The 15,706-nt window shown below is 41.0% G+C and overlaps 1 protein-coding gene across 2 annotated transcripts in view; it reads left to right on the forward strand.

Moving 5' to 3' along the window:
* Positions 1 to 15,706, forward strand: part of LOC124545782 (kanadaptin) — a 278,252-nt gene that overhangs the window by 238,124 nt on the left and 24,422 nt on the right. The window contains exons 8-9 of one of the 2 annotated variants that reach the window (XM_047124732.1): positions 1,088 to 1,355; positions 1,450 to 1,571. In XM_047124732.1, coding sequence (XP_046980688.1) covers positions 1,088 to 1,355; positions 1,450 to 1,571 — 390 coding nt within the window. The remainder of the gene's footprint in view (positions 1 to 1,087; positions 1,356 to 1,449; positions 1,572 to 15,706) is intronic. The other variant, XM_047124738.1, reaches the window with a different exon arrangement.

The following is a 15,706-nucleotide window of genomic DNA, read 5'->3' on the forward strand; positions in this document are numbered from 1 at the left end:
TGCATTTTGGAGGGATTGAATTCACAGCATGTATTGGTTTAGTTTGCTTCCCCTCTAGTTGTTTAGTGAACTATTGCAATGTCTCAGTAGTATCGCTCTTGACCAGACATAAAAGTTTTTATTTTCTTGAGAGAAAGATAGGTTGAGAGGAAGAAAACAGAAAGTTTGCCGTGTCTAACAGCACACTAGTTCTCTTCATATAGTGCAGAAAGATTTGACATATCAGTCAATTATAGAATGAAATTTAAATGATATAAAATCCAGGATGGAATGAAACAATGTTATGAAAAGGATAGTTGCTACTTACCATATAGTGGAGATGCTGAGTCGCAGATAGGTACAACAAAAAGACTGTCACAAAACGAGCTTTTGCCCAGCAAGACCTTTCTCGAAAATAGACCACACACACACACACACACACACACACACACACACACACAAATGCAACTCACAGACACATGACCAAAGTGTCTGGCACCTGAAGCCAGAATCTGGTCAGAGACCGTGGTCGTGTGTGTGTGTGTGTGTGTGTGTGTGTGTGTGTGTGTGTGTCTGTCTGTGTCTGTCTGTCTGTTGTCTACTTTTGACGAAGGCCTTGTTGGCAAAAAAGCTCATTTTGTGACAGTCTTTGTGTTGTGTCTATCTGTGACTCAGCATCACTGTTATATGGTGAGTAGCAACTATCCTTTTCATAATATTGATAGAATGAAACTTCTTGGATGACAGGGAGTCTGTACTCTTTGTAGTGTTGGCAGGTGACATAAACATGACAGACAAATGACTGTACGAAGTAAAAAGGTCGACAGGTTATGAATAGTTCACTTGGATGATAACTATTTAGAGATTTAATTTATGTATTTCTACAGCATAGTTAAAAGTTAAATACACACATTAGCAATTAATAGACATGAATAATAAGCACAAGCCTTTCTTTTTTGTGTTTAGAAGTGTATCCAAGCAGAATTTGCAATTCAGTGTGCTCTTTTCACACACCTATAACTGGACCATATTTTTGATAAGCACAGTGTTGAAAACCATTCATTCATGTGTGATGAAGTAGGCTGAACAATGCTATTTTAACTTCTAGATGTCCCATAAAATAATACCAGATGTTGATTCAAAGTTGGAAGGTGTAGAAGAACAGGAAGAGGAAGAGGAAGAACAGGAAGAAGCAGACAAAGAAGAACAAAATAATGGAAAGAGAAATGAAGATACAGGTGGAAATCATGACCAAAGAACAGTAAAACAATCTGAACAGGAAGCTGTGTCATTAAATAGTCGTGGGGAGAAAAGAGAACAGCTTCACACAGAAAAGGAACCGTCTACTCTACATGACAACAGCGTTATTGGTAATGGTAATGTAGTTCATTTCCCATAAAGTTGTAAAATGAAAGACTGTAAGAAGAAATGGAATCTTTATAGTCACTGAAATACATGATTATTTTTCAGTTGTTCGTCCAAAGATAATTGGTCCCTCGTTGCCACCCAGTGTGAACTTAAATGAGGGAAAAGATGTAGTTGTAAATAAAAATAAGAAGAGATCGAGGCAGAGAGAGCCTAAGAATGTGAAGGTAAATACATTTTCTTATATTTTTGAGTTATTCAGCAGAAATGTAGCACAAAAATATGGTCTTCGCACAACAGCTAATAAGTAAAATAAAGGGAAATTGAGTGGCCGATGAGCACATAAAAGAGACTGAAAATGCTCCTGTGGTTTCAGGTGATATCCTTTCTCAGAGCTAACTAATAACAGTCATTTACATTGTACTAGCTGCAGAGCGTATTTGAGGAAGCACAAGCCCAGACTAAAGTCTTCCTCTTGTTGACTCTTCTGGCCTAGTGCACCTCTCTGACAACATATTGCCTCATATATAACTTTGTTGCTTTCCTCCATTTTATACTTTTGATGCAGCAGATTATTATTATTTCTTTCCTTTCTCAGACGTTATGTCTGGTTAAAAATGGAAAGTGACGCGGATCTTGATCAAGCGTGACTTCCTTTTAACTGTATGGTATATGTTACATTGCATTTAGGAACTTTCGGGTAATTGAACATGTATCAATAATTACATATTTTTGTAGTTGTATATATATGTTTGGATGTAGCTGTATTGTGTTTATGTTCTGGTGGATATTGTGTGGTATGACTCCTGTAGTTGATAGTATAATTGGTATAATGTCAACTTTACCCTGATGCCACATGTCCTTGACTTCCTCAGCCAGTTGGATGTATTTTTCAATTTTTTCTCCTGTTTTCTTTTGTATATTTGTTGTATTGGGTATGGATATTTCGATTAGTTGTGTTAATTTCTTCTTTTTATTGGTGAGTATGATGTCAGGATTGTTATGTGGTGGTGTTTTATCTGTTATAATGGTTCTGTTCCAGTATAATTTGTATTCATCATTCTCCAGTACATTTTGTGGTGCATACTTGTAAGTGGGAATGTGTTGTTTTATTAGTTTTATGTTGTATGGCAAGTTGTTGATGTATTATTTTTGCTACATTTTCATGTCTTTTGGGGTATTCTGTATTTGCTAGTATTGTACATCCGCTTGTGATGTGATCTACTATTTGTTGTTTGCAAAGTCTGCATTTATCTGTTGTGGTATTGGGATCTTTAATAATATCCTTGCTGTAATATCTGGTGTTTACTGTTTGATCCTGTACTGCAATCATCAATCCTTCCGTCTCACTTGTATATATTGCCTTTTCTTAGCCATGTGTTGGATGCGTCTTGATCGATGTGTGGCTGTGTTAGATGATACGGGTGCTTGCCATGTAGTGTTTTCTTTTTCCAATTTACTTTCTTCGTATCTGTTGATGTTATGTGATCTAAAGGGTTGTAGAAGTGGTTATGAAATTGCAGTGGTGTAGCCGATGTATTTATATGAGTGATTGCTTTGTGTATTTTGCTAGTTTCTGCTTGTTCTATAAAGAATTTTCATAAATTGTCTACCTGTACATAATGTAGGTTTTTTATATCGATAAATCCCCTTCCTCCTTCCTTTCTGCTTAATGTGAATCTTTCTGTTGCTGAATGTACGTGATGTATTCTATATTTGTGGCATTGTGATCGTGTAAGTGTATTGAGTGCTTCTAGGTCTGTGTTACTCCATTTCACTACTCCAAATGAGTAGGTCAATATTGGTATAGCATAAGTATTTATAGCTTTTGTCTTGTTTCTTGCTGTCAGTTCTGTTTTCAGTATTTTTGTTAGTCTTTGTCCATATTTTTCTTTTAGTTCTTCTTTAATATTTGTACTATCTATTCCTATTTTTTGTCTGTATCCTAGATATTTATAGGCATCTGTTTTTTCCATCGCTTCTATGCAGTCGCTGTGGTTATCCAATATGTAATCTTCTTGTTTCGTGTGTTTTCCCTTGACTATGCTATTTTTCTTACATTTGTCTGTTCCAAAAGCCATACTTATATCATTGCTGAATCCTTCTGTCATCTTTAGTAATTGGTTGAGTTGTTGATTTGTTGCTGCCAGTAGTTTTAGATCATCCATGTATAGCAAATGTGTGATTTTGTGTGGGTATGTTCCAGTAATATTGTATCCATAATTTGTATTATTTAGCATGTTGGATAGTGGGTTCAGAGCAAGGCAGAACCAGAAAGGACTTAATGAGTCTCCTTGGTATATTCCACACTTAATCTGTATTGGCTGTGATGTGATATTATTTGAATTTGTTTGGATATTAAGTGTGGTTTTCCAATTTTTCATTACTATGTTTAGGAACTGTATCAATTTAGGATCTACTTTGTATATTTCCAATATTTGTAGTAACCATGAGTGGGGTACGCTATCAAAAGCTTTTTGGTAATCAATGTATGCATAGTGTAGCGACCTTTGTTTAGTTTTAGCTTGATATGTCACCTCTGCATCTATTATCAGTTGCTCTTTACATCCTCGTGCTCCTTTGCAACAGCCTTTTTGTTCTTCATTTATAATTTTGTTCTGTGTTGTATGTGTCATTAATTTCTGTGTAATGACTGAAGTTAATATTTTGTATATTGTTGGTAGGCATGTTATGGGGCGATATTTACCTGGGTTTGCTGTGTCTGCTTGATCTTTAGGTTTCAGATAAGTTATACCATGTGTAAGTGTATCAGGGAATGTGTATGGGTCTGCAATGTAACTGTTAAATAATTTAGTTAGATGTGAATGTGTTGAGGTGAATTTCTTTAGCCAGAAATTTGCTATTTTATCTTTTCCAGGGGCTTTCCAATTGTGAGTAGAATTAATTGCTTGGGTGACTTCATGTTGCAAAATTATCACTTCAGGCATTTGTGGTATCATCTTGTATGTATCTGTTTCTGCTTGTATCCACCTTGCATGTCTGTTATGTTGTACCGGGTTTGACCAGAAGTGTTCCATGTCTGTTATGTGTGGTGGATTGTCTATTTTAATGTGTGTGTTATCTGTTGTCTGGTAAAATTTCTTTTGGTTTGTGTTGAATGTTTGGTTTTGTTTCCTTCTATTTTCACTTTTTTTGTATCTTCTAAGTCGTTTGGCCAATAATTGTAATTTCTGCTTCTTTTCATCTAATTGCTCTATCACTTCTTGTTGTGATCTGTAGCCTGTGTTGCCATGCTGGTTTTGTGGGTTTCTTCTGTGTGTTGGTTGGTTCTGATCTCTGCCTAGTGTGTATATTTAGTGTAGTGAGTGCTCCTGTATAAACCAGTAGTTGTAACTCTTCCATAGTTGTGTTTTCATTTATTTTGTTGTGTATGATTGTGTTGATAGTTTTTATTGTTGTTTCGACTTGTGGGTTATTTGGCGGTCTATGCAAGAATGGTCTAATGTCTGTATTTGTGTCTTTGTATTCTATATATGTCAGCTGAAATTTTTCTTCTATATCTAACATGTGTGTCACTTCGTGTTCTATTTGTGCTTGTTCTGGTGGCTGTCTTAAGATTTCGTTTCCCTCTGACTGTTTAATTCATGCGTGTTGTTCTTTGTTTGTTTGCTCCGGGATGTTTGAGTCCATTACTGTATTTTCTTATTCTTCTGGTTGCACATTATTTTGTTCCAGTATTTGTTGTACTTGTTGTTTGATGTTTTCTAATTCTGACTGGGATATCCTGTTATTTTTGATTATTACATGAATCTGATCAGCTAGTCATTGTTCTGTTAAAAATTTTAATTCTGGGTATCTGGTAATAAATGTTGTGTATACTTGTGATCTGTATCCAGTTGTGTTGGTTCCTAGGTTTGTTGCTTGGTAATAACAGAACATGAGGTGTCGATTAACTTCATCTGACCATCTCATCCTCTGTCTTTGTTTTCCTTCTAGGGTGGTTGCAGGAAGCATATCCTGCAAAACACCTCTATTTGGATTTGAATCATTTTCCAGTTGGCTAGCAGTGTCGTTACCATTGTGGGCGGGCATAGGGTTCAAGCATCGTCCCCGACCATGACGGCGCTTGTCCGAGGCTTCTTTAGTTCTGACCTGAACCAGATAATCACACTAAAAGGGGGGTTAGCCCTATTAGTGGTTTGTTCTTTTCGTCGCCTTCTACGACTGGCAGAACATACCGAAGGCCTATTCTTTTCCCGGGCCTTATTATTATTATTATTATTATTATTATTTCAACAGATATTACTCACATCACCTAATTTAATGTTCTGTTATTATTATTATTAGTTCCTTCACTTTCTCAGACGTTAAGTCCGGTTAAAAATGGAGTGACGCGGACCTTGATCAAGCGTCACTTCCTTTTAACTGTACGGTATGTGTTATATTGCATTTAGGAACTTTCGGGTAATTGAACATGTATCAATAATTACGGATTTCTGTAGTTGTATATATATGTTTGGATGTAACTGTATTGCATTGATGAACTGGTGGATATTGTGTGGTATGACTCCTGTAGTTGATAGTATAATTGGTATGATGTCAACTTTATCCTGATGCCACATGTCTTTGACTTCCTCAGCCAGTTGGATGTATTTTTCAATTTTTTCTCCTGTTTTCTTTTGTATATTTGTTGTATTGGGTATGGATATTTCGATTAGTTGTGTTAATTTCTTCTTTTTATTGGTGAGTATGATGTCAGGTTTGTTATGTGGCGTTGTTTTATCTGTTATAATGGTTCTGTTCCAGTATAATTTGTATTCATCATTCTCCAGTACATTTTGTGGTGTATACTTGTATGTAGGAACGTGTTGTTTTAAAAGTTTATGTTGTAAGGCAAGCTGTTGATGTATTATTTTTGCGACATTGTCATGTCTTCTGGGGTATTCTGTATTTGCTAGTATTGTACATCCGCTTGTGATGTGATCTACTGTTTCTATTTGTTGTTTACAAAGTCTGCATTTATCCGTTGTGGTATTGGGATCTTTAATAATATGCTTGCTGTAATACCTGGCGTTTATTGTTTGATCCTGTATTGCAATCATGAATCCTTCTGTCTCACTGTATATATTGCCTTTTCTTAGCCTTGTGTTGGATGCATCCTGATCGATGTGTGGCTGTGTTAGATGATACGGGTGCTTGCCATGAAGTGTTTTCTTTTTCCAATTTACTTTCTTCGTATCTGTTGATGTTATGTGATCTAAAGGGTTGTAGAAGTGGTTATGAAATTGCAGTGGTGTAGCCGATGTATTTATATGAGTGATTGCCTTGTGTATTTTGCTAGTTTCTGCTCGTTCTAGAAAGAATTTTCTTAAATTGTCTACCTGTCCATAATGTAGGTTTTTTATGTCGATAAATCCCCTTCCTCCTTCCTTTCTGCTTAATGTGAATCTTTCTGTTGCTGAATGTATGTGATGTATTCTATATTTGTGGCATTGTGATCGTGTAAGTGTATTGAGTGCTTCTAGGTCTGTGTTACTCCATTTCACTACTCGAAATGAGTAGGTCAATATTGGTATGGCATAAGTATTTATAGCCTTTGTCTTGTTTCTTGCTGTCAATTCTGTTTTCAGTATTTTTGTTAGTCTTTGTCCATATTTTTCTTTTAGTTCTTCTTTAATATTTGTATTATCTATTCCTATTTTTTGTCTGTATCCTAGATATTTATAGGCATCCATTTTTTCCATCGCTTCTATGCAGTCGCTGTGGTTATCCAATATGTAATCTTCTTGTTTAGTGTGTTTTCCCTTGACTATGCTATTTTTCTTACATTTGTCTGTTCCAAAAGCCATACTTATATCATTGCTGAATCCTTCTGTTATCTTTAGTAATTGGTTGAGTTGTTGATTTGTTGCTGCCAGTAGTTTTAGATCATCCATGTATAGCAAATGTGTGATTTTGTGTGGGTATGTTCCAGTAATATTGTATCCATAATTTGTATTATTTAGCATGTTGGATAGTGGGTTCAGAGCAAGGCAGAACCAGAAAGGACTTAATGAGTCTCCTTGGTATATTCCACGCTTAATCTGTATTGGCTGTGATATGATATTATTTGAATTTGTTTGGATATTAAGTGTGGTTTTCCAATTTTTCATTACTATGTTTAAGAACTGTATCAATTTAGGATCTACTTTGTAAATTTCCAATATTTGTAGTAACCATGAGTGCGGTACACTATCAAAAGCTTTTTGGTAATCAATGTATGCATAGTGTAGCGACCTTTGTTTAGTTTTAGCTTGATATGTCACCTCTGCATCTATTATCAGTTGCTCTTTACATCCTCGTGCTCCTTTGCAACAGCCTTTTTGTTCTTCATTTATAATTTTGTTCTGTGTTGTATGTGTCATTAATTTCTGTGTAATGACTGAAGTTAATATTTTGTATATTGTTGGTAGGCATGTTATGGGGCGATATTTAGCTGGGTTCGCTGTGTCTGCTTCATCTTTAGGTTTCAGATATGTTATTCCGTGTGTAAGTGTATCAGGGAATGTGTATGGGTCTGCAATGTAACTGTTAAATAATTTAGTTAGATGTGAATGTGTTGAGGTGAACTTCTTTAACCAGAAATTTGCTATTTTATCATTTCCAGGGGCTTTCCAATTGTGAGTAGAATTCATTGCTTGGGTGACTTCATGTTGCATAATTATCACTTCAGGCATTTGTGGTATCATCTTGTATGTGTCTGTTTCTGCTTGTATCCATCGTGCATGCCTGTTATGTTGTGCCGGGTTTGACCATATGTTGCTCCAGAAGTGTTCCATGTCTGTTATGTTTGGTGGATTGTCTATTTTAATGTGTGTGTTATCTATTGTCTGGTAAAATTTCTTTTGGTTTGTGTTGAATGTTTGGTTTTGTTTCCTTCTATTTTCACTTTTTTTGTATCTTCTGAGTCGTTTGGCTAATCCTTGTAATTTCTGCTTCTTTTCGTCTAATTGCTCTGTCGCTTCGTGTTGTGAGATTTTACCTAACCTTTTTCGTTTTTTTTCCGAGATTTCATTTCTTATAAATTGTGTTAGCTGTCCGATGTCTTTTCTCAGTTTTTCTATTTTGATCTGTAGCCTGTGTTGCCATGCTGGTTTTGTGGGTTTCTTCTGTGTGTTGGTTGGTTCTGATCTCTGCCTAGTGTGTATATTTAGTGTAGTGAGTGCTCCTATATAAACCAGTAGTTGTAACTCTTCCATAGTTGTGTTTTCATTTATTTTGTTGTGTATGATTGTGTCGATAGTTTTTATTGTTGTTTCGACTTGTGGGTTATTTGGTGGTCTATGCAAGAATGGTCTAATGTCTGTATTTGTGTCTTTGTTTGTTTGCTCCGGGATGTTTGAGTCCATTACTGTATTTTCTTATTCTTCTGATTGCACATTATTTTGTTCCAGTATTTGTTGTACTTGTTGTTTGATGTTTTCTAATTCTGACTGGGGTATCCTGTTATTTTTGATTATTACACGGATCTGATCAGCTAGTCGTTGTTCTGTTAAAAATTTTAATTCTGGGTATCTGGTAATAAATGTTGTGTATACTTGTGATCTGTATCCAGTTGTGTTGGCTCCTAGGTTTGTTGCTTGGTAATAACAGAACATGAGGTGTCGATTAACTTCATCTGACCATCTCATCCTCTGTCTTTGTTTTCCTTCTAGGGTGGTTGCAGGAAGCATATCCTGCAAAACACCTCTATTTGGATTTAAATCATTTTCCAGTTGGCTAGCAGTGTCGTTACCATTGTGGGCGGGCTTAGGGTTCAAGCGTCGTCCCCGACCATGACGGCGCTTGTCCGAGGCTTCTTTAGTTCTGTCCTGAACCAACTAATCACACTAAAAGGGGGGTTAGCCCTATTAGTGGTTTGTTCTTTTCGTCGCCTTTTACGACTGGCAGAACATACCGGAGGCCTATTCTTTTCCCGGGCCTCCACGGGGATTATTATTATTATTATTATTATTAATATTATTAAATCAACAGATATTACTCACATCACGTAATTTAATGTACTGTTGTCCACCAAACGCACAGAATATCCTTGTCTATCCCTGTTTCAGACTTGCTTCCAATCCTGCTCTCAGTCCTGTGCTGCATGGGTCATTTCCTTCAGTCGAACCAGTTGCGAGACCTGTCCCATACAACCATCCATTCCCTCCTACTGCAGTCCAGCCATGGTCATTCCCTGCACTATAAAAGGTGGGGTTATGAGTGAAAGCGTGCACAACATGTAACCAAGTATCGACTCGCAAGAATGGCATCCTCCAAATTGTGTCAAACCACAATCTTTTTACCATCCAGTTGCCGAACATGCTGTAACCTCCAACATAAATGACTTCAACTTCCAGCATTACTCTCCCTGAAATATGCGAGTTTGAATGGTCTCTCCAGTACCTGCACTCTCACAGTCCCCCCGGCATAAACCTCTGTTACCCATTGCATCCCTTTTTTCCTTCTTTCTTCTGTCCACTCTTCCTTCCCTGTCCAGATTTTGTACTATCTTCTGCCTCTCCTCCACCTCTAACCATGTGAGACACCCCCCCTCTCTCTCTCTCTCTCTCTCTCTCTCTCTCTCTCTCTCTCTCTCTCTCTCTACCCCTCCTCCTCCCCCTCCCCCTCCCCTCCCACCCGTGCTCACCCCACCCAAGCCTCCTCTCCCCACTGCTCATTTCCCCTCCTCTACTCCCCTCCCCAACACCTGCCTCCTCGCCCCTCTCTCCCCACTACCTCCTCCCCTTCCCCCTCACCTCTCTCTCTCCCTCCCTCCCACCCCCTCTCCCTCACCCCATCTCTCTGCCCTCTCACTCTCCCTCCCTACCTCCCTCCCACTCTCAATCCCCTCTCCCACCCTTCCTACTCACCCCTCCCCCTCTCCCACCCTCCCTACTCACCCCTCCCCCTCTCCATCCCCTCCCTCTACTGGCTCCCCTCCCCCCTTCCCTCATACCCCACCCCTCCCTCCAGTCCCTACCGCTCTTTTCCTCTCTCGTCTACTTCCAACTCCCCTCCCCTCTCTTTCTCATCCCCTCCTGTGCCCTCTTATCTCACCCGTCTACCCTTCCCTCTCCCCTCCCTTTCCCCCTGTCCCTCCCTCCCTCTCCCCTCCCTCCCTCCCTGCCACCCTCTCCCCTCCCTTTCACCCTCTCCCTCCCCTCCCTCTCACCCTCTCCCTCAATCCTTCTCCCTTCTCCACTCCTCTCCCACCCTCAATTCCTCTCCCTTCTCCACTCCTCTCCCACCCTCAATTCCTCTCCCTCCCTCAATTCCTCACCCTCCCACCATACCTCACCCTCCCTCCATCACTCCCCCTCACCCCTCCTCCTCTCGCCACCACTTGTTTACCCTCACCACCACAACTTCCCTCCCGGCCAATCCTTTCTCCTCCCCACCAATCCTTTCACCTCCCCGCCAATCTTTTCACCTCCCCGCCAATCGTTTCACCTCGCCGCCAATCCTTTCACCTCGCCGCCAATCCTTTCACCTCGCTGCCAATCCTTTCACCTCGCCGCCACTCATTTCCCCTCCCCGCCACTCGTTTCCCCTCCCCGCCACTCGTCTCCCCTCCCCGCCACTCGTTTCCCCACCCCGCCACTCGTCTCCCCTCCCCACCACTCGTCTCTCCTCCCCGCCACTCGTCTCCCCTCCCCGCACTCGTCTCCCCTCCCCGCCACTCGTCTCCCCTCCCCGCCACTCGTCTCCCCTCCCCGCACTCATTTCCCCTCCCCGCCACTCGTTTCCCCACCCCGCCACTCGTCTCCCCTCCTTGCCACTCGTCTCCCCTCCCCGCCACTCGTCTCCCCTCCCCGCACTCGTCTCCCCTCCCCGCCACTCGTCTCCCCTCCCCGCCACTCGTCTCCCCTCCCCGCACTCGTTTCCCCACCCCGCCACTCGTCTCCCCACCCCGCCACTCGTCTCCCCTCCCCGCCACTCGTCTCCCCTCCCCGCCACTCGTCTCCCCTCCCCGCACTCGTCTCCCCTCCCCGCCACTCGTCTCCCCTCCCCGTCGCTCGTCTCCCCTCCCCGCCACTCGTTTGTCTCTCCTTCCCCCTCCCGCCAATCGTTTTCTCCCTCCCTTCCCCTTCCCTCTCTCTCTCCCCCTCCCTCTCCCCTCCCTCTCTCTCTCCCCCTCCCTCCCTCCCTCCCTCCCTCCCTCTCCCTCTCTCCCCACTCCTTCCCTCCCTCCTCCCTCCCTCCCCCCTCCCTCCCTCCCTCTCCCCCCAATTATTTACTTTTCTCCTTATCCCGCTTCCCTTCCTGTCTTCCTTTTCATCGCCACATTCTTCTCATTTCCTCCTCTCCCTCCTCCACTATTCTATCCCTCTACCTCTTATTTGTTGATCTTGTTTTGTTGTTGTAGAGCCACTGACTCTTCTCCCCTCCTATCACTCCTTTCCCCTCTCTTTCCCCATCCCCCTCTTTCACCCCCTCTCCCTTTCCCTTCCATCTCTTTCCCCCTTCTCCTCCCCTACCCGACCCCCTTCCCCCTCTCCCTCCCCCTTCTCCTCCCCTCCCTTTCCCTACCCCTCCCCTCTCCCTCCCCCTTCCCCACCCTCATCCCCTTTCTCTCTCTCTGCTCCCTCCCCCTCCTCTCTCCCTCCCCCTCCTCTCTCCCTACCCACTCCTCTCTCCCTCTCACTTCCCTCTCCTTCCCATCACCTCCCCTCCCCTCTCCCTCTCTCTTCATGCTCCCCCTCCCTCTTCATGCTCTCACTCTCACTCTCACTCTCTCTCTCTCTCTCTCTCTCTCTCTCTCTCTCTCTCTCTCTCACACACACACACACACTCCCCCCCCCCCCCTCCTCTCTCTCTCTCTCTCTCTCTCTCTCTCTCTCTCTCACTCTCACTCTCACTCCCCCCCTCCCCTCTCCCCCTCCCTTTCACTACTCTCTCTCTCTCTCCTCCCATTTCTTACTTCTCTCCTTATCTCACTTCCCTTCCTCTCTTCCTCTTCATCACCACATTCTCCTCAGTTCTTCCTCTCCCTCCTCCACTATTCCCTCTTTCTACCTCTTATTTGCTGTACCCTATGATCTTGTTTTGTCTTGTTGTACAGCCAGTGACTCATCTGTTGAAAGACCTCTTTCACACTGCTCTGGTATTCCCTCCTTGCCTTGTGCAACTTTTCCTCCCCCTCCCCACCTCCTTACGACAGAGAACTACTCTCAATAGTCAATAATCGACAGTCAGTCCACTGCAGGTTTGTATGTTTGGGTTCCTGTGTGGTTGTGTTTGCATGAACTTGTACACTTCTGTTGGAGAAAGAGAAAAAGCTCAAGAGCTAGTGCAAATAATCTCTTCTGTCACTTGTTTCTATGTGCCGCATTTCAGTCAGCTGTAATTCAGTAGATGCCAATGCAGCTGACCGTGTTTTGTTGCTTGACTGAAATTAATGTTGCACTTAAACCTGAATATGGTCGTTTGTTTGACCAAAATTAGTAGTGTTTTTCTGTGAAGAAGGGACATAAAGCTATTGTGTCAAATGCGGACTATGAATTTTACTTGCAGAGTGTTTCCATTACCTCAACTGGGTCCTTTCCTCCTTTGTTTGATATTGTATCAGAAGCTTCCCTGTTTGTAATCCTGTGGGACCACAGTATTAGTCACAACTTAAAGTTCGTCTAGCTAAAAGCTGGATTTTTTTCTTTTATCAGTTTTCTCCTTCTCCATGCGGAAACCAAAATTTTTCTGGGTTTGTTTAATCTGACAGTTTTAATATATGATTCTTAGTTCTTCTCTTGATATTATAATATTTGCTATGATCATTTTCTTACACTTCTCTATATTTGTAGGAAATATGCAGTATTTATACAGCAACATGCTGTTGAGCATAAATCCTCCCATATCTTCCACGTATAAGCTGACTGAATTTTGATCCAATCTTTTTACTTCAATAAAGTTTACATTGTGTTGCCATTTGGCATCATATCATTAATTTGCATATAATGCTACGAAAACTACCTGTGCACATGTGTCATGGCCAGTTGGCGGCATGCAGTTAGTATGTGTTTAGTGTTGTTATGCTGGAAACAGTCAGAAATCTATTGTATTTTCTAAAGGTCGTCTGTGTAAATGCCCATGGAAGCTGTAGGAGTGAATTATTTCTGTTATTTAGATCACATCTAAAGAAATTGTCTTTTTAATTTTCTAGAAGTGGACAATCAGTATTATCATTTGTTGCCAAGGCAACACTTTGAACTTGGAGCTTTGAACGTAACTATTTCAGACATGGGCAAATCGGTGCAATGCTGTTCACTACTTTTACTTTGTAGACATGGTGTCACTTCCAGCTTTGTGCTGCTGTGGTGAATGATGTTCTGTCCTAGTTAGAAATATTCATGAAAAAGTTGTAGTCTGGAAACGGATGACACAGTGAAAAAGTATTTGTGGATGAGCCAGAGGAAGAGGAGGAGGAGAAGGAGGAGGAGGAGCAAAACGAAAACAGTGTGTTGCATTGAAATGACATTGTAGTCACATATGAAACAAGTGCTCCACAGCCAAGTGAAAGGTTTAAACTTGCAGGCAATTGAAAGAAATGTTGGAAAGGATTATATTTTTCAAAATGGACTGGTACACTTGACATACTATCTCACATTGTAGTACAAATAAGTATTTTCATATGTTTCTTGGAAATTAAATTTTCGACATTATCGTTTAAAAGTCAAGCAGCTTTTATGTTTAAAAAAGGAAACATGCAAAATACTTAAACCTGATGGATACGAATTAGAAATTTATATAGTAATGGTATTTCGTATATCTGTAATTTCACTGTCTTCTGCTAGAGATAACTGGTGTGCCAATAGTTTAACGTAAGCACCCTACCAAAATTTCAGTTGCTGATTGTAGCGTTAGTACAGAAGTACAACCAAGGGTGTCTGACATTCATTCATAGCATCCATTTTATTTAAAACACTCATGTAAAGAGAATTTATTCATTTTGAAACAAATATCCCTGCAAAATTTACATACTTCCATATATGCTTCAAAATTTGAAACCTATTACTCAAGAAATGTCAAGCCAAGAAGATCTTAACATCAGTGTAATAGAACTTATAACAACACAATTCACAGATACGGCCAATATCGTTAACAATGAATATCTTACAGAAACTCGGAAAACTCCTACAGTGTCTCAACAACTTTTAAACAATTTCCCCAAATGTTAATTACAGTAGAATCCCAAATCAAGTTTTGAAGTTTCCTAAAACATGCATACTTTAGACACAGGCTTACAGTAGGTCATACACAAAGAAGAAGACTGAAGGTGGTGCTTGATGCGTGACAGAAACTTTTTCAAATCTTACACAAAAAACAGTACAGGAATGTTTCCCTACGTAACTTATGAAATAAGACACAGTAGGCACTGCACAAAGAACAGTGTCCACTGTTGGTTAAAAAACAACACATTTATTTAAGGACCAAACTACTGCAGGAAAACATGAAATAGTCTCGAGATTTATTGATACTGTAGTGAGTCACTTCTACATCTACATCTACATCTACATCTATACTCCGCAAGCCATCTGACGGTGTGTGGCAGAGGGTACCTTGAGTACCTCTATCGGTTCTCCCTTCTATTCCAGTCTCGTATTGTTCGTGGTAAGAAGGATTGTCGGTATGCTTCTGTGTGGGCTCTAATCTCTCTGATTTTATCCTCATGGTCTCTTTGCGAGATATACGTAGGAGGGAGCAATATACTGCTTGACTCTTAGGTGAAGGTATGTTCTCGAAACTTCAACAAAAGCCCGTACCGAGCTACTGAGCGTCTCTCCTGCAGAGTCTTCCACTGGAGTTTATCTATCATCTCCGTAACGCTTTCGCGATTACTAAATGATCCTGTAACGAAGTCCGCTGCTCTCCGTTGGATCTTCTCTATCTCTTCTATCAACCCTATCTGGTACGGATCCCACACTGCTGAGCAGTACCGTATTTACTCGAATCTAAGCTGCACTCGAATCTAAGCTGCACTCGAATCTAAGCCGCACCTGAAAAATGAGACTGGAAATCAAGAAAAATAAAATTTCCCAAATCTAAGCCGCACCTGAAATTTGAGACTCGAAATTCAAGGGGAGAGAAAAGTTTTAGGCCGCACCTCCAAATCAAAACAAAGTTGGTCCATTGTAATATGAGACACAATTTAGGTCGAATGAATGACGATACATCTACAGTAGGTTCGAGTCGTAAGCTTAGCAGTTAAGCTTTACTAGGTAGCCATTGCTATGTGTCATGCACTCCGTCCGTATTTATATGGGTACCTTTCCTTTTTCACGTGCTTTGTCTGGTTTGAATTGATTGCTTATTTTGCTTTGATCCGGTAAGTGCCGTTCTCTTTGTTATAGGTGTTTACGTCACTCTAAGCTGAAAATGCTGTGTC

The sequence above is a fragment of the Schistocerca americana genome, chromosome 1 (genome assembly GCF_021461395.2).
Source record: "Schistocerca americana isolate TAMUIC-IGC-003095 chromosome 1, iqSchAmer2.1, whole genome shotgun sequence".
NCBI classification, from domain to species: domain Eukaryota; kingdom Metazoa; phylum Arthropoda; class Insecta; order Orthoptera; family Acrididae; genus Schistocerca; species Schistocerca americana.